The 19,783-nt window shown below is 38.7% G+C and overlaps 1 protein-coding gene across 1 annotated transcript in view; it reads right to left on the bottom strand.

Moving 5' to 3' along the window:
- NRG3 (neuregulin 3) overlaps positions 1–19,783 on the bottom strand; it is a 386,078-nt gene that overhangs the window by 14,543 nt on the left and 351,752 nt on the right. The window contains exons 5-6 of the mRNA XM_041474686.1: positions 10,008–10,110; positions 4,844–4,970 (exon numbers count right to left, since the gene is read on the bottom strand). Coding sequence (XP_041330620.1) covers positions 4,844–4,970; positions 10,008–10,110 — 230 coding nt within the window. The remainder of the gene's footprint in view (positions 1–4,843; positions 4,971–10,007; positions 10,111–19,783) is intronic.

A 19,783-nucleotide genomic window follows, 5' to 3' on the forward strand; every position in this document is an offset into this window, starting at 1 on the left:
TTCCAATAGGTTGAAAGCATCACTGAAAGCTTATCTGAATATGGGTTTTTTAATGGTTTTTTTTGCCTTCTTGGTTAATTATCTGTTCTTGTTTCAGCAATTACTGAAAAACACTGAGGCATATGGCTAAATAAATTAAAGAATAATGATTGCTTTAAAAAAAAAATTGCAAATTTTCCATTTTTCCTTGTTGCATGGAGAAAATAATCTATTATGTGCAATTACTCAACTCTCTGACAATAAAAATTCCACCCCCTGCCAGTTAATGCTAAGTGAATCTGTGAAGGCAGCCTGAGCCAGGAGACAAGAAATCAGCCTTTGTCACTGACCTGCTGCCTTACTGTGAGCATATAACTCCTCTGCTCTATGCCTTGAATTCCCTGTTTTGAAATGTAGGGCTCAGGGATAACAAATGCCACTGGAATATGCTACTGAGTATATATTTTTAAAAAGTATAAATATATATATATATTTTATATATATATATATGTTTATATAGATAGATAGATAGCAGTCTGGATGGCTAAAAATGAGGAGGAAAGTCATTCTTTTAATGACACTTTTGTATCTAGTAAGGGAGCAATGCAATCCTGTGACAAATGTAACCCTTTTAGAAGAGTCCAGAAGTCTTTTGGCAGACTTACTGAAGCTTCAGTCAGTATCTTCATAGTCTATGGGTCTAAGGACCAATAGCAGCCTGTTGTTTAAAATGTTTAAATGCTACTGAGTAGCTTGACACTGCTGTCCTGGTGTTAAGCAAACCACAACACATCCCTCCCCTCACCTTAAAAAAGGTCCAGAAATTCACGTGGCACTGGAAGAGAGGTGATGTGGGGATCCCATTTCAGAAAGAACTTAGAAGGCAGAGGGGTCAGCTTGAAATGACATTCAGAGAGGAGGAAAATTTCCTCAAGAAGGAAAAGAGCCAGAGATTTTTCTGAGGGGGATGAGCTTGCACAAAAGCTCATCAGCTGGTACATTTAACATCCTTACTGCTCCCCTGCGCTCTGTATGTTTTGTTGCCAACACTGCCTCTAGACAGAGGACAGTAAATTCGGGTTTGTCTATTCTGGCAGTTCTTCCTAAGTAGCCATGTGATAGAGAAATGGGAAATTTGTTATTGATCTCAGCTGATAAATCAAATGGTAATTCACAGAAACCCACAGAGTACTCCTTTAAAAGATTTAAAGTATTTCTTGCCTGACATACATTAATTGCATTTCTATCACAGTGACTGAAAAGTTTTTATTTCCTACTACTATGAGCAAGAGGCAAAAAGATGCAAAAGGAACATTTTTTGTCCCTCGTTATAAGAATTTCAGAAACCTGAAGCTAGTGGTTGCAAGCTACTAGAAACAAATGTAGTGAAAATTGAAACCACACAGTACAGCATGAAAAGCATATTAACCACCTCAGAGGGACAGTGATGGGAAATTAATAGATCCCCTTGGTGCCATGGGAGAAGGTATTAAAAACCACGAGGATGAAAAAGGCCACTTTAAAAAGCCATGACAATTCTCAGAATCACTAAAGGAATGTCAAGGTTTCAGCTGTCTCTTTTAAAATTTTTTCCCATTACATATTTACCAAGTTGTGAGAATTTAAAAAGAAACTCTTGACTGTATGTGGCTCCTGCAGGAATCAGGAGCCACCCCACCTCCTCCTGCCAGCTGCATGGTGAGTGAGGGTGCACCAAGCACTTGTCCTTCTACACGGGGAGAATGACAATTTCCTTCCTTTTGATTATGTGGAGACCTAACTGTTTGCTGCAGCCCTTTAAATATCTCTTGAAAGGAGGATGACCTTTTTGGGAAGGGGTACATAATACTTGGGAAGGCCTAGGTTTTATGCATTAGGTGAAATTAATCTCAATCTCCTGTGTACCTCAAAGATTCTGGATTAAAAGCTGGCAGATCTCTCTCTTCCTGGCTGAAGAATTATAGAAGATTACCAGTGCATTAGTCTTTAAATCCAAAAGGCTAGAAACCCTAGCAAGAACCACCAAGGAAGAATTTAAGTGTGCTGCTGCCAGAATGTTTGGGAAAAGCAGTGGACTTGGGGGAGATTCAAGAAATTCCAGGAGTTGTGTTCAACCAGGTATTCATGAATCCTTCTTACAGTACACAGTATTTTTTCATCTAATTTGTACCTCTAAGAAAATAATGAAATTACTACCAAGGATAAGACAGGTGAGCACAACTACCAGTGATGAGCAGCAGGACTTCAGAGAGAACACAGCTGACCTGACAACATCCACCCCTTTATTTCACTTTTCAGAACCACAATGGAATAGAAGCAGGGAGTGGAGGAGATGTAATACACTTGAGTATGGGAGGAAAAATTACTTCACTGAAATTGGTCAAGCTCTTTATAGCCACAAACCACTTAAACCTTGTCTGCTACACCCTGGGCCTTGGGAAATAAGTTAAACCTCCTTCTAAAGCAACACATTTGGAAAGATAGATGGGCTCTTTACTAAATATAGCAACCTCTCAGTCAAAAGGTGATGGTTCTTTCAGAATTGTCATCAAGAATAAGGAACCTTAAGCGACTTTTCTCGGGTCTCCACAAAAGCATTCTCCTCTGCAGAAGAAAGAGCTGTGTGAAAAGCTTGAAAGCATCACCAGGTCTATTCAAAAGAGACAAGAGAAAAAATCTGGGATCATCTTCTAGGGAAAGACAGAAAGGTGGCAAAAATGGGAAAACTCTTTTGTTTGTAGGGGGAGCAGGTGGAGTGGAAAAAGGAACAACTTCCAGGATTACCTGAACCAAAATGCCAGACTGGAGGAGTAGTCTCCAGAAAGTAACTCCCTCATTTGTTTACTTATTAGCTCCTGGAAATGACGAGAACTAGGATTTCTCCCCAGGCCCATGCAGTGGCAGCTGCAGATGGGAATGGCAGAGGGATCACAGCCAGGCTGCCTGATGCCCTTTCCACCCAGCAGATACACCCGAGGCAGACCTCTGGTCTCTGATGGGGACTCACTCAGCCATTCCTACAAAGCACCTTCCCAAAGCCCCTTCTCTGCTGCCTCACCAAACCCCTGCCCTTTTCCCCCCCTCCAATCTGGCAAGTTTTGTAAATCTTTCATGAGCTGCCTGCATGCATTCCTGCACTAAAATCTTCCTAACAATAGAAACTGTTATTACACTGTTACACTACATCCTGCACAAGGTCATTCTGTTTTTCCTCCTTCCTATCTTCCCAAAGGGAGAATGCATTAATGGCAAGGAGAAAACAGTTGCCTGCCAACAGCCACAAGGACGAGAAAATGGTGTGTTAATTACCAGCACTCATAATGTCAGGCTGAACAGAAATAAAAACTGAAAATCAAATTTGAATTAAAATAGTAAATATAATGATGGTGTTCCATCTCTATGTCCAGAATGTATGAACTGCTATTTCAGCCATTATGGCTACGGTTATGGCAAAAGAAAATGACAAAATATTGCACTGCAATACAGTGAGAAAATGCCAAAGAGCATATTCTTAGTGTTAACCAAGGTTTATTTCATAAGACAGAACAAAAGGATCATGAACTTTACCTTTTGTTGCCTCAATACAACCAACAACACTCCCAACAGCTCTTTCTTTTAGGGGCTAGAAATAATATAAGGCTGAATGAACTGAAAGTGAGAGAAAAAATTGCACAAGGTTCCCCAAATTGTGATGATGTCAATTTAGTGGAGCTATCTTCCTTCTTTAAAGAGTATATTTTCCCTGAATTACAAAGCATATCATGAGCATAGGAGCACCACAATGGTGAATACAGAATTTTAGTGAACACAAGCAATGCTCTCACAGCCTCTGCGTCTTAGCAGGGAGGCTCTGCTTACTCTAAATTGGTTAAAAGGGCTTACATTTATCTCTAAATTAATTGGATGTGAACTAGGAGTTTAGAAGTCTTTGCATAGGTGGGCATGAGTGCTCACTTTTGCTCAACTCCCACTATTTTGATGGAATCTGGCAAATAAGATAGTCATTCCTTTAAGCAACAGTAAGATACTTGTTTTTAAAGAAAATGAGTTAATAATTTAGAAAGGTTTTAATACATCTTTTATATTTTCCTATTATATTGCTTACCAGGATCCTTTTTCCAAAGGCTTTGTTCAAAGTAAGACAGGGCTGATTGTGTGTGAGCAGGGGAAAGAAAATGACATATACTGGAAAATATCTTCCTAAAAAAATACAAATTAGTTGTCTTGAAGTTCCTTATTTCAAACACGCTTTACATATTTCATGATTGGGAGATTGTAATGACTTACATATAATTACATTCAGAAAATGATTAAATATATTTCAAATTTAATTTGAACAGACTAATTTCTTTCTGTAAATTAAAGTACCTTTAAATAAAGACCCAGAAAAATGAGACCATCTGCACGGTCTTCCCTTGGGCATTTGTTTACATGTGTAAATTTAGTTCTAGATTTGGAATTTACTCTGAATTAACTGTGACAAATCTCTATGTTTTTTCATGCAGGTTCATAAATTATTGGAAGGCATGGCATCACTGAAGTTCAAGGACCCTCACTAGACATGCAGTCATGTATGACCTCAGGTATTGCAGCAAACTATAACAGCAATCTCCACTGCTGAATGCAGAGCTGGGGGTGCTCAGCAAAGTCTGCCACATGAACAAAATGTACCAGGATCCACTGAAATAACTTCAGAAAAAAATCCCTGCTTTCCATTAAGAGGCCTGATGGAAGACATTTTATGAAAGAGGTGAGAATTGTGGTTCCCATTGCTCAGATGTTAATAGCAGCATGACGATGTGCTGCCATCAGCAGCAGGAACTCAGCCAGGCTATTAAGCGCTGTAGCTGGCAGGATTACTTACATTTTGCAGCTGGACTTGGCTTTGTGCCATACACTCCGACTTTGCCATCATGCTGGAAGCATTCAGGCTGTAGGTTTTCCTATTCTGTGTTTCTTTCAGCTGTTCGTGAATCTGCTTGGTTTGTTTCCTGCAGAGAGAAATAAAATTCACGTAAGAAAGAGCTCGCTTGATCTTCTGCTATAGCCATGATACTTTTATAGCCACAGCTCCCTTTGTTCAAAACTTCACCGTGCTAGATGAGCCAGCTGAGCTAATTCACTAATGTCTGATATTCCAATGCAGCCGTTGTTTCCTGGCAAGGCTTAACAAAGGGGAAAAAAACCCTCTCTTGTGTTTTAAAATACCTTCTATTCTCAGATTACTACAATAGTGTGCTCGTTGTGCCACTGCAGAGTTTTGTAAGGCCATCTATTGCACATTTAACAATAGCTTGCAAGTCAGTCTGAATAATAAAAAAGCATTTTGCTCTGATTTGGAAAAAAGGTTTTGGCAAATAAAACGGGCATTAGGCCCTGCTGGCTATAAAAATTGATGAAGAATCAAAGATTTCTGCTGGCTGATTAGACTTGACCTATAACACATCTTGTATTGAGCAGCTTCTGCTTATATGCTTAAACCTGGAAAAAACATCAGTAGGGCCACTGAGACTGTGTTTTTGAGTTATTATACTATAATCCTCCCTGTCAGAGCTAGGAATACCACTGGATGAATCCCTTGCATTATTCAGGAGATAACTATACTGTTAACAAAGTCTTTCTGTTTCTGCCACACTACACTGAGTGGAAGTGACAAACAGTTTTTAAGTTCTGTACATGACAGAGGATATGAGACAGTAAACTTTAAATATTGCTTTTATCTTCTGCAAAAAGTTATCTCAGCTGGGCAAAAACTGTTAGCAAAATACATTTAAGTTCTTTTATCAGTTTCTTTTTTTTTTTTTTGTTTTTTTTTTTTTTTTTTTTTTTTTTTGTGATAAGTTACATTGTCTGGGACTATCAGCTTTAAACAATGATGAGCAAAATCTTCACAATACCATTTTAATTCTTTCCTTCCCTGCTTTCTCTCTCTCCCCAGAAGATGCATCTCCAGCAGTGAACCTACAACGTCCTTGGAAACAACCCAGTAATGTCAGGGACTCACCAGCAGCAGCATTTCATTATACCACCAGCAGGTTTTGGACAGCAACTGGTGCTGAGCCAGATTCCCGAAGGAAGTGATTTCTGGCAAGTATTTAGAAGAGATAAAGAAAATATGGCCTTTCTATATTGAAATCTAAATTTCAGCAAAGCAGCTTCAGCAGCATTTTGAAACATTTCTGGTTTGATTTTGGAAAGCCTTATGACATCATTAAGCTTGATAGGATCTTGTGTCAGACAGAGAATTTGACACTGAAGGAAATATAAAATTAATTTTAATTTCTTATTTGCAGTGGAATCTCTGTCTACTGCTGGAAGGTATAAGAAAGCAGAGGAAAAGGACTTATGTGTTCTGTGGAGGGGCCTGTGAGAGAGGACAAGTTCCCTCAATATGTAAGTAAGTGGTGAGAAGTATCACAGTTCAGATATTCAATTTTATTAACATAGTTCTAATATTTCTTGAGTCCCTTCATTTTGGTTCAGTATGACACAATGTAAGCATTTGCTTAAATTCAACAAACTGTAATAACCTGCTTAGAAGTATTTGTTACAGCTCGTGTCCTGAGTACAGGTCATGAGCCATAACAAATCCAGGACTCTAAGCACCTCTTAGGCTTTCTACTTGCATCCTATCTTGAAACAAATGGAAAGGAATGAATTCGTATTGTAAGCATGTTACAAATATGAGTGGCATGTTTTGAGTATTGCTAGGAGCTCATAATTAGTAAAATCTTTGAATAGAGGTAGGTGAGGAAATAATTTCTCAAAATAATTCCCCAAAAACATTCAAGATTTTCATTAGCCAAAACTGGTAGAATTCACATTGGAATAATCTGAATAAATATATAATCTGAAGGAATACAGTGTCAAATTAAATTAGTCAGTTGAGTCTGAAACATCTCTTTTAAAAATGTTTTTAATATCCCCTAATTTTTGAATCAAATGAAATTGAAAAATTTCATTTGTAAAATGTCTAAATGAGCTCTTCAGCTTTTCATAAAATTCCAGTGGAGATTCATAAAAGCAAGTTTAGCATTTTTAGGAACAACTATTTTCTACTATTTTCTACCAGCTAAATTACATCCACTGAGGAAATGAGCACATCTATTCCTACGTCCTACTGGAAAACAAGCCTCTTGCTTCGTCTCCAGAATAGTTATGGAATCCTCAGGAATTTTTTGCACGACTTTATGTAAGGTATGAACAATGATAGTGAAAGATGATCACAGCATCAGATTTTGGGAACCTCTCATATACATACAAAATGACAATTTAATCAGGAAAATGACAAAACAGTATTTGCATTTCTTTATAAAAATAAATAGAGTTGTTTCTATATTTACAAGCACGCGTAAGTAAACTGCAAAAATTCAGCCTCACTACTGCAGTCTTTAACATTACAATTGAAATTCCTGAAGGTAATTTGCTGAGAAAAACAATCCAATCATTAATTTGCTTTTATGTTCATGCAACCTAACATTAATATCAGGTTTATGCATATTCATTTGGCCAAACTATAGGATGCACAGCTATAAAACTAGAAACCATTAATAATTCAAAGTTACTTGCTGATGAATAAATTTATTTTATAAGTTTTGTTTTCAAAACAAATGGGCCTTATGTGTTCTACGTTAGAGTTGTTTGGCAATGAAGTGTTCTTACTTCAGCAAGAAATAAAGTCACTAGTCATTTGTAAAAGTCTAAGCTGTAAAGGGCAGCCCATTACTGTACTCTTCATCTGTTGCTAAGACTTCCAGCACTTTCTTGATTAACCTAAAAGGAATAATTGGAAGGGCACAGAGTTTAATTATAGTTCTAAACTTTCTCAGATTGAATCTATTTTAAAAAAGGACTTTTAATTCAATGGCATATAGGGAAGTGTCATTTCTAGCAGCTGGTGTTATAGAATTGTTGGACTAAATAAGTCAGGATCTTCATGGAAACTTTTCTCTTAATGGATGCACTGTTCAGAGTTTCTATATCTGTTTGCAGTATTCTAAATTTTTTGTACATCAAATGAAACCCCAAGATAACCCCCATGCAGGAGGAATGCTTTGATAACCCTTAAGCACAGTCAGGGTCCATATGCCTGATAAAGAAGCTCCCAAAAACCTGCTGACTCAAAACTAACATATGGTAAGTGTTGAGGCACTTGAAATTTGTTGGGTTTTACACCCTCTTCAGACACTGGCCAATGTTACATTTACAATTTTACCTGGGCTCCATGAGACCCAGTCTAGACACTTCTATTTCCTCTTTGGACAGCACCAGATGGAGCCACAGCCAGGGTGTTGGGACTGATCAGTCTCCCTTGCACACTGTCTGAGGCCTCCTGACTGAACCAGAGCTGCTCATTTTCTCATAACTCCCCAAACTTCAGTTCCCAGAGCCTGGCACCAGCCCACTTCAGCTCTTCTCAGTAACTCTCATATTTATAATCAGACAAAGCCCCAGAGCCAACACCCTCACCTGCTCCTGAGTTATGATGCACTATTGTCCTGTAAGCTCCTCTTTCAAGTGTTATTTCCACTCATTATTTTCAGACTTGGCTCTCCTCACCACCTGATCAAAGCCAGGGTGTTTTGCAGGCTGTTCCAGCCCAGCTCTCACCATTCCCTACAGCAGTGCAGGACCAAGAGGGGCACTGTGAATAACAGGGGTTTTTTATTCCCAGTATGCTCAGTCACTGGCTGCATGTTCTTCCTATTGACAATCCCATCCTGCCTTTCTGAGACTCTCTTCATCAGCAAAACCTTCAAGCCTTTTCAGGGAGATTCTCACTCACTTTCTTCTAAGATCTGCAGATCTAAAATGCATAATGACATTCCTAATGGCGGTGCCAAAGCGCCTGTCTCTGCTCACATTTACACTACAACGAAGGAGCTCCCAGGGAGGAACTGTCCTGCCAGTCTGTCCTTCCCAGCCAGCATCACTGTCACTCTGGATGTCCACAGAACAATTAAACAAAATCCCTCAAGACAACAGAATAATTTATAAAAAATGTGAACTGACTCAAATCTTCACTCATGGCCTACCCCTGAAGTCTGAGGGGAAGAAAGAGGGGTAAAAAAGACCTGGTGACTTTTTTTTTTTTCTCCCCACAGATAGAAAGGTCAATTAAATTTTTTTTCTAAATAAAACCCAATCCTCATTAGATTTCCTAGACATTAAAATAAATTCTAGAAAGGGGGTTTCAGGTAAACATCCAAACTTTTAAATAGTGCCAACCTTCACATTTTTGATGCTCAGCCACCCTGACTAGCCTCATGTGGGTACTTTTTTATATTGATTTGTGTTTTCTCATTAACTCCAGCTGGAACAGGAATGAAGGATGACTACCATACAGAACATATTTATTGATACAGGGGCACTGACAAGCATGTCATGTAACTGCTATGAGGTTTTTGCAACTCAGTTTACACGCATAACAATAAATATTATAAAATAATATTCAGTTGGGAAGATAACAAGAATAGAGTGGAAAGTATTTCACTTGAAACTAGTTTAGTCCAGATGATTTTACTGCTTGAATAGGACAAAGTGCTTCTGTGTTACAGACACTCATATGCATCTTCATCAACAGGCTGCTGTATTAGTTACAGGTTACAGATATCTGCAGAGGACTTGCTCCTGCATTTCTAACTTTACTTTTGTTTTCAGCATACAGAAATGGACATTCAGGGATATGAAATGAAATGCAAAAAGGAGATGGTATGTTTAAACTATTGTTTCCAGAAGAGCAAAGTGATTATTGCACTGATGGTAAATGACACAAAATTATTACTGTCAAAAAAAGAAAAAAAAACTGGATATGACACAATCTGTTCTTTTATGATATCAGAAAACAGTAAGAAGAACACATATTGCTACTGTTTATGTTTTGGGGAGGACTTAGTGCAGCCATGGGGAGCTGCTGTAGCCAGACCAGAGATAACAGCAACTTCACAAGGAGGGGAGAAGCTGAAGAACTCTAAGGCTGTAAAAAGGAGAGCAGCTAAACCCCAGACACAGCAGAGGAAGGCTCTTACTTTGTTTTGAAGTAGAAGGCTGCACAGAGCATGCCCACCACGACGATGCCGAAGACGATGCAGGCGATGGACAGCACCTGGCGCTGGTACACCTCCTCGCTCTCTGTGGACAGCAAAGGCAGGGTTAGGGAAGCACAGCACACAGCACCTGCCAAAAGGAGCTGCAGCCTAGGAACCTCATGGTTTCACCAGTAATGGACAGATACTAGGAGGTCTAGGCTGGATAATTCCTCCGCAGAATGGAGGAACCCCTTCTCTGAGCTCCTCCTCTAGTAAGGTTCATGCAGCTGTGGCCTCCTCGCAAGTTTTAGAGAATGGCCCCAGTACACTCTGAGAGATACATATTAATGACAATCGGGGCAGTTTAATCTTTTCTCTGCCCTATATGCTGTTTTTCAGCTTTTCTCAACAAAGATTTTGCCACCAACAGGATAAAGAGCCCTACCACCATGGAGTTTTTCTGGCTTAAGGAAATAACAATCAGAGCTCTTCTAATGTCCCACAAGAGTTAGAGCTCTCCTTTACCTACCCCAAAAATGTAAGGTTTTTTTATTTGAGTGATGATTCCAATGCCTTACTCTCATGTCCTAAAGCTTATGCAAAACATGCCAGAGTAAAAATCAACTCAATGAACTTACATGGAACCCAATGACTATTTTGCTATGGAGCAACAGATATTGCTTTGATAGGTGTTTAGTTAAAAAAAAAAAAAAAAGGAAAGAAAAAAGCTAAGGAAATAAGAGAAAAGAGTCATTCATGACAGCAGACAACCGGTGATAAGTAACTGCAGACTCACACATTCAATTCAACGGCTCCTTAAGTGTTGTATTTTATGTTTATTCTTCCAACCACTTTTCTAGTTCAAAATGTTAACATGCCAAACAGATTGCTGTTTTTAAAGATCAGTTTCTCTAAACATGTGACGTACAAACCAGTATTTTCATCCACAAATTCCAGGTGGAAAGCCAACAGTGGGATTATCAAAGCACAGTACAAGCCCTGCATGCTGACAAACCCACATTTCCCTCCTAGGCTGGAGCTCCTCAGTGCAGGCTCCCCCACAGATGTGCACACCAGGCACACGTCAAGTAGGTGGCAACAGCTCCAAGTTTGTAACTCTCAGGTTCATAAAAATATTGTATGAAAGCACCAAGGTAAATCTAGGCAAATCACTAAAGACTATGTGCAGTACCCTAATCAGTACTAATTAATAATTTTTCAAGAATGAATATCACAGTGCTGTTACTAAACATTTGCAATCTTAAACACAAGCATCTGTCTCTTGTAAGACCCAGTTATTATTTTGTAAGCTATTAAAATAAAGTTACAGTATCAAATCTTGATTTTTAATTACTTATCTACTTTCTCTCGCAAACAACACCACAGTGATCTAAGACAGAAAATGTCCTCAGCTTCTGCTGACATTTCCCCATCATTTAAATTTGAAATTCCAGAAGTTGTACTTCTAAAACACTATCTTAAAAATAAAACAGAAGCAAATAGACTTTTCACCTGTCTAAAATATAACTGGAAAAATTGTAAATCAACAGGAAGTCCTGTTCACATTGCACTAAAAGTGCTTCCAGTACAGCTTTAGGCCTATTCCTCAATGGGAGGTACAAAATCTGGATCTAGACAGTAAATCCTTACTGGCACTGAATGAAATGTTTGGGGTTTAATGTCTTTTGCTTTATTTATTTGTTTGCTGTTAAAAGCAATTGTGGAAACACAGTTACCCACCTTCCATTTCCACAGTAATACACAAATCCAACAAATTTGAATTTTTACATTGATGCAATCACACTGAAACTCATTTAAAAATTCTTAATTTCAGCAATTGTTGACCTGTTCTGCCTGAATAATGATGTCAGCACCTACTCCCTAAGCAAACCATACATAGTTATGAACTGCAGTTTCACTCAAACATTCCATATAAATAACAATTAAAAAATCTGTTCATGAAAATAAACTGATTTAAGCAATGCGTGCACTAGGCTTAATTTTCATTTTCTTTCAAAAGAAGTCCTCATTAAATACTTTATTTTTTCTCTTGCTATTTCTTTTTTGAGAAATTGGGAGTTTAATACAGCTGTGCTCTTTTGTCAGTCCTGAGTAGCGATCACTGCCTTGTTAAAGATGCTTTAGAATAAGCCTTTCCAAGATAAAAGCAATTCAGAGACCAGACAATATTATCTTGCTGAAACAACTATATGAAGATTTAAGTCTTTTGTGCAGTCAGATTAATCCCTGTCACCAGCTTTCAGCACATGCTGATCAATATTTTCTTTCCTTTTTGTTTACTTTGTACAGTGCATATTTAAAGAAGTACTTATTGATTACCCACACTCCATTTCTCTAGACACCTTTGTTCATTTTTTACATCCTGTAAATATTTATGTATTGGATTCCACCATTTTTTGTCTCTAATACGTTTAAATATGATCAGTTCGGCAATTTTCCATTCTCTAATCTTCTGTATTGGCTTTATTTAAAATTCACCTTCTTACTAACAGCAATGCAATCTGTCTTTCTCTGCAAACTACGAAGGCCTCCTCATGGTTGCCTTGATCTAACCTCACTATTGTGCTAAGCACAGGCAGCACAGCTGGGATCCTCTCCAGACAAGGAGCACCAAAAATGGCTCGAATCTGGAGCAGCCAAGCACTGCAAAGCACTTGGGCCCTCACAGAAGAGAAACCTGGAGAAATTCAATGTGTATAAAAGAGAAGAACTGCAAATTCCTTCTCCTTTGCTCAAGGATTTGCATCAGCTGGTGCATACACGTATTTACATACTGAAACTAACTTCCCAAGGTAAACTAAAGTGTGACTGAAATGATAAGTCTCTCTTTATTCGCATATATTCATATATTCCTTGTGAAGTACATCCCCTCAATTACAGTCTGTTGAAATAAATACTCTCGGGAGAGGATTCCTCATTTAATGAGCAGCCAAGAAAATATTTCTCCTAAAAACCAAAATATAAACTGCCATGGATACTCCTGGATAATCCACTGGAGGATTAAGACTACAGAACGTGAATTTCACCAAGCATTGAAATTACAAAAAATACACAACCTCTACTGACAGAAATACAACCACAGTGCTGAAAATTAATGTAGTAAACTGTTTAGATGCAGACTATTTGTTTAATAAAAATTATGGAAAGAAAGGTCTTCTCAGAACATAAAGACAAGACAAACTCACACGGAACATGGTGCCTGTTGCAAGGCTGAGCTCCCAAAGAAAATTCCCCATGCACTGTGTGCCCTGCTACATGTGGAACCCATTCTCAGTTATGCTACTGATTGTTTCTTATTTTCCAACCTGCTTCAAAGTTTTCTAAGCTTATCTCACTCGTTTGCTGCTATTATAAAACACAAAATGCCTACCGGTGACCCACTGCTAACAGCACAGTCAAATTTCATGTACATTATGAAAAAAAAGTACATGTTATATTCCAGGTACTGGGGATTTGGATTTTTTAATTCTCTTGCTCTTTAAAATTTACAGTCTGTACCCTGTTTGCTTTATGCATGTGGAAAGACCCACTGAAGCATACACGTATTTTTTTAGAGGATTAAAAATTTTAGGGTGGACACATTTTTCTCATGGCTATTATTTCTAAAGGAATTTTTTTTTTTTTTTCTGAAGGATAGGGGTTTTTTTTTGTACATAAACTGAAACTGGTCACTTCTTTTTGACTTTATTATAAAAGGAAGAATTTTGGTACAAGGTCCTTGAGTATGATTATAACCATAATACTGAGGAAAAAAAAATTAGTTAATTAAAACAGATTATGCTAGGCTTTGTCAGCACCTAAATCCACAATATCATTACCAGCCATAATCACTGGATCCTCTGGTTCTATTGTGTGTTTTGAGTTGAAATATCTTTGAAAGGGATTTCAAATATGAAGAACAGCATTGTGCATGTGGCCTATACAAAACAATAACAAAACAAAAATAGTAACTTTCCCCCTTGTGCTTATTTCAATGGCTTTTGAATAAAATCTCAATATGGTCACAAGCATCACAGAGAATAATTACTGACTATTCAAACCAAGCCAACTGAGAAATTACGACATTTACCATACAAATGCATTACTTAACCTTTGCTCTGTGAAGAAAACCACCCCCCCCTCCATGAGAACGAATAAAGGTGCAGATTAATTTTTATGCTGAAATTTTACTCCCAGCCCCAAAAGCACAAACCCAACAGCACCCAGCATCCCCTTACCTTCCTCACTCCCTGCTCCTAACAGAACCCACTCTGCACTACTGGAAGTAACAACAAGCTATAAACAAATATGGGAAACCCTTTATCTTGTCATTGGTATACATTAAACCCAGTAGCTTTCCATGTGCACAGAGCCAGCTTTTCCTCAACAGATTACAAGGCAGCATGCAGGCAGGGCTTTGGGGGGTGGTTTTGGTCCCCAGGCAAAAACTGAGCCATGCAGAGACAGCGAATTGGGCGCCGTGACCTCACTGCCACACTTTTTGCATTTCCCTCCATGCCCTGCCTTTCCTGCCACACCTCGATTCCACATGGTATTGGAATATCCTGCAGAGCCAGAACCTCACTTGTGAAGAGAACCTCAAAAGTATCATTTGGCAATTAAACTCTCTTTGCTGTCCAGCCTCAAACTGCCACAGACGATAATGGAGGAGGACTACATGGAAATCTCACCCACAATACAAAGATTTTCAATAAAATACGGATTCCCATAAGTTAAAAGACAGTACTTAAAGCATGTTTCTCAATATAGGTAGATTTATGTGTGAGAAGTACTGAACTATATACAGCATTCTAAATTTAATTCATGAAGAGAATAAAAAAGCCTGCATGTTCTACAGAATCTGTGATTGCCTCAGCATCAGACATTCCACTCTCCCAAGAGTTTTCTCTGTTCTTGCACTTGCAAAAACCTACTGCACAGATTCTCTGCCATATGCTGTGGCTTGTGCTAAGGCAGAGTGAAATGGCTGAGATGCTACAAGGCACAGTTCACAAATTTCTTCTTTGACCTTGAGTAAGTCAAGACCCTTGTTCTTTCTGTAACCACAAGGATAATGCCTCTCCCACTGCAGGGATTAACATGACGAAATGTAATATAAACATGTTAACCTCTAAAGAAGTCTTTGCAAATACATGAAATAGATAAACCCACCCCAGACAACTCTGTTTCAACATCTTTAAGGGCATATGGATTACTTCACATAAAATATCATGGTTTTTTCTAAGTCTCAGCTACTTTTAAAAAACAGAGTTTTCTTCCTTAAGACTTTGGTCTGTCTGGGTAGACTTTCTCTTTTAAAAGGGATTCAAGACACTTAGGCCCCCAAACCAGAAGCAGAAGTTTTTATCTGCTATCGTTCACAGAGAGGACAGAGTCAAGGTTAATTGCACAGATTCCCATCTCAGACTGGAAACAAAGCAAGCTGACTTCTGCTGGCAGAAGTTCATAAAATATTTCACAGTTTTCACCGTGATTCTTTCTTGGGAAGAATATACTGTTCGATAATTCTGATTGTAACAAAGATGAACAAAATAATTTTCTTCCACTAGTGTAAGGTCCACAGCACAAGCATTTTAATGAATGCAAAGTGAAATAGATGCAGCTCATTACAACTGCATGATATTTACATTGTTTGGCTATTGGCATTTAACACTGGTGAGGTCATTTCCTGCATACACAGAAGAAAAAAGGAAAGAAAGACTGTTCAACATGTCTGACTGACCTATTTTGAGTACTTGATTCTACAGCACTAATGCTACACTGGCTCTGGTTTTGCATGAGATTAGAAATGAAGCAATGAATTAGGTGCAATCACTCATCATGAAAAGGGATGCAAAGGTATGTGCTGTAACTCTGAGGCTGAGCTCTCAATTTTAGGTTGGTGAGTGAAAGGTGAAATCTCAATCAAAAAGTAATGGAAAAAATATCCTCAAATAAAATGTGCTGAATGCTGAAGAGTTACCTGCAAAAAGCCCCAAACAATCAAAAAAACAAATGTATAACCTTACACAGGTATTGGGTTGCCTATGGTGACAGCAGGAGTGAAGGTGCCCATATCCTTAGTAAGTACTACTTGTTATAAAGTGAAAATTTGATTAGCACTTTTAAACAGCATGATCTTAATTCTGAAGGTAAATTAATTTTAACTTCAGTATCCTAAGAAACTATCTTTTCTGTTTATCTGCAGGCAACTTGGGATTTGTGCCACCTACCTTCATAACTCAAATCTAACAAACTCTCAAAGCCATATCTAAGTACATTCATTGCAACATATTCATTAAATTTTAGGCTTGCAACAGCCCCACAGGAAGCTAAGGGATGAGAGGTAACCTTTTCCTTTTAAGAAAAAATCTTTTTACAAGTTCTTTTGTATTGACACTTTACAAGTAAGACAAACCAATCCTATTACAAACTTTATCTATTTTCCTTTTATTTCCAAGATGGATAAGGTCAGTTACTAACCAAATTCACTCCCTAAATCTCATCAGTTCTCTGTAGTTTTCCTTGCTGAAAGATTCAGTTTTAGAATTTATTAAAGCAGTTCTAAGTTTCTCCAAGACTTTCTACTGTTGCAAAAACACACGCAGTATGCCAACCTGTAATACATTTCTATTAAATTCTAATAAGAATTAAAATTACATATGAACCTTTCTTTTTTAGCCTATTAATTTTTGATACAATCTGAATATACATGTTTTAACTTGAGTTTTCTAAATATAAGAGAAAGATTAATATGAAGGCCATTCTTCTTCCCTCCCCAAACTTAATTTTAAGTGTGGATATAAGGGAAAAATTTATCTGGGTAATAGAGGCTGACAGCTAAAAATCTATAGTGATATTTTAGACAATGAGCTCACTGGAAAAATCTTATGATAAAAGGGTAAAGCTGTCTAAGATGTGATCCTCTGGCAGTAATCTTCCTGCCTGATGGCTGCCTGCACTTTTGCTGATGTGTGAAAGGGATAAGCAGCTAAGAAACAGCCCCCTAAGGAGCAGAAGTCCCAGAGGAGAGAAATTTGAGAGCTGGTGAAGAGAAAAACAAAAACCCCTAAACGATTTGAAACACTTGATTTCTATTTTACATTAGTCCACTGTCGAGGACATTTCTACTAAAATGCATCAGGGCACTGAAGAAATAATATCATAGTAATAGGATGTGAAATTACGGGCCAAACAGCTGGACCTGAACAAGATGAACTCTTGCCCTAATCACAGCTGAAAGCTTGCAGATCTGAGATACAAAGCTAAAGATTTGTGCCAGGTCCTCCTGGGCAGCGAGGACTGCACGTGGCCCTGAATGCTGAGCTACCCCAGCAACTCAGCTGCAGTAGAGAAAAGCAATGAGCAGCTCGTTGTAGGAAAAGCAGGGAAGCAGCAGGCTTTTTCAAACAAACTCTTTCCCTTCCCCCCAAATCACACATCATGTCTAAAATGGAGGGGGATGGCACCCCACAGAGCACCTCTGGTTTTTTATCATCTACGGTTCAGTACAGAAGGGCACAGGCCAAAAATGACATTCGTCACTAAGCCAAACACACCAGCTCAGTTACAACTCCATGAGCCATCAGCATTTAGCCCCAAAAGCAGCCTAGCAGCTACTGGTTTCTCAGCACAAAAAGCTCTGCCCTTTTACCAAAAATGAAAATTAAATAGAGATTGAGGACAGCAAGAGGAATTAGACACCAGTGAATACAAACAGCCAAACCTTTACAGCACAACGAGGCAGGACAATTTCCCCCAGGGGAAAGAGACTTTGGAACCCAACATCCCTCCCTGTGTGAGCTTTTGCTCAAGAGAGAAGCCTGATGTCAGTGCTGTGTGAGTGCTTCTCCTGGCACGGGGAATGAGGGGAGCAGGGAGAACCCACCAGGGACAGCACCAGCAGCAGTGACCCATGCAGCCACCAGAAAAGGAATGGCAATGGAGTAACACCAAAGAAACCGACCGCAAAAGCACACTGAAAGAAAATTCCAGTGGAACAGCAGGAGGGTGTTCTAAACCTTTTCAGTGCTCTGCACATCTAGGTGGTGCAAAGCCTTTTTATGGCACCCTTGCCTGCTATTGCCTCAGTACTGAACCAATAGCTAAAACTAATAGCCACTGGTTTTGGCTGGGACAGAGTTAGTTTTCTTCCTGCTAGCTGGTACAGTGCTGCATTTTGGATTCCAAACTATGAGAGTTATGCTGATAACACCCTGATGCTGCAGTTGTTGCTAAGTAGTGCACAACACTGCTGAACTTACAGTTAAACCCACCTGAGTGCTAAGTACTCACACCTCCAAGTTAAAATCTGAAACTTCATCTACTTGGTCTACCATCAAGTCTTTTTCTACCATCATGTCACTTTTTCTTACTGAAAATCACAGCTCCAAGCATCTCCAACTTCTACTACATGTCTTAAGTATGCAAAAAGCTTCAAAGCATAAAGAACAAAAGCTTAAAGATTGAAAAATATTACAACCGTATGGTGATTTGTTTTTTAACTAAATAACATTTTTTCCAGAAGGATTTTGTTTTGGTGAAGTTTTTTTCCCAGTGCTTAGGTTTCCACGTTCATTTGCCAGGTCCTAGAGACCTTCAAACCACGGATTTCCCACAGAAAGTATTATTCATGGAATTGGTAAGGCTGGAGGGGATCACTGGAGGGGTCACCTGGTCCAACCTCCCTGCTGAAGCAGAATCATCACAGCACAGGATTGCCTCCAGCTGGTTCTCTTGCTCACTCTGACAGAACATGTGAGCTCCACAATTCTCTATAACAGCCTGAAGTGTGTGTGGGGTGGGGGAAATGGTGTAGTATCCTGCTCCAGAATGATGACTCACTCCTTTTTCCTATCTTAATTTTTGGCTGCTTTTTGGCACTTCTCTACATCTTCTCTGAGTCTGTTACCTTCCCTTCTTGTCCTTGTTTTTCATTCTAAATCTTATAATCACACACAGTTCTGCACTTTTAAAATCTCTTTGCTAATGAATTTTTCCCCCACCATCAGTATGAAAAATCTTCCAAAATGAAACTTCCATTCTGCCTTTATTCTTCTTGCACTGTGACCTTCCATTTCTGCAAAATCCATGCTGAGCTGAGCTTTCCAGCTCTCGAGGCCCTTGTCCAGCCATGCTTTGGGCTGGCAATGGGAGGAACCAGAGGGAAGGAATATTTAGATACAAAGCTCCTGCATGAGTTACTGTAGAGCAGGTTCCTTCAGGATGTATACATGTATGTAGGGATCAATCCAAAGACCATTAAGTGCAGTAGGCCCTGGAGAAGTGACATAATCGTTTTATATGTAACTCCATAAAGGTAGTTTCTGAGAAGTTTATTCCATAAAAATATGATGGCTTTATAAAGCAATAGCATTCTTTAATTCTGCTTTAGCAATTCCTTAGCTGATGAGGGTTGTTATTCCTAAGATCCTAAGCATCACTAACACATAATATAACAACATCTTAATTTCCCAGCTGATGTTTTATTTGATCTCAGAGCTTGCATTGCTCCTATCAACAAAGCCCTGTCACTGGAATCTCTCCCAATATCTTCCTCAATTGCTGGTATTGAACATTCCACTCAAATCGCAAGCTATCCTCAGAGCTGCCAAAATATATTTGACAGTTACTGTTGATGGCTACATTGTCAGGAGCTTGCAGCAAGTCAAGCAGTATCATAATTAAGTGCCATTTCTTTTGACTGCTACTGTTTTAACCAGGGCGCGTTTATGGATTTTTTTTATTTTTTTTTTTACAAAAATGTGGTGAGAGCA

This window comes from Pyrgilauda ruficollis, unplaced genomic scaffold (genome assembly GCF_017590135.1).
Source record: "Pyrgilauda ruficollis isolate IOZ18807 unplaced genomic scaffold, ASM1759013v1 scaffold11, whole genome shotgun sequence".
Classification (NCBI taxonomy): domain Eukaryota; kingdom Metazoa; phylum Chordata; class Aves; order Passeriformes; family Passeridae; genus Pyrgilauda; species Pyrgilauda ruficollis.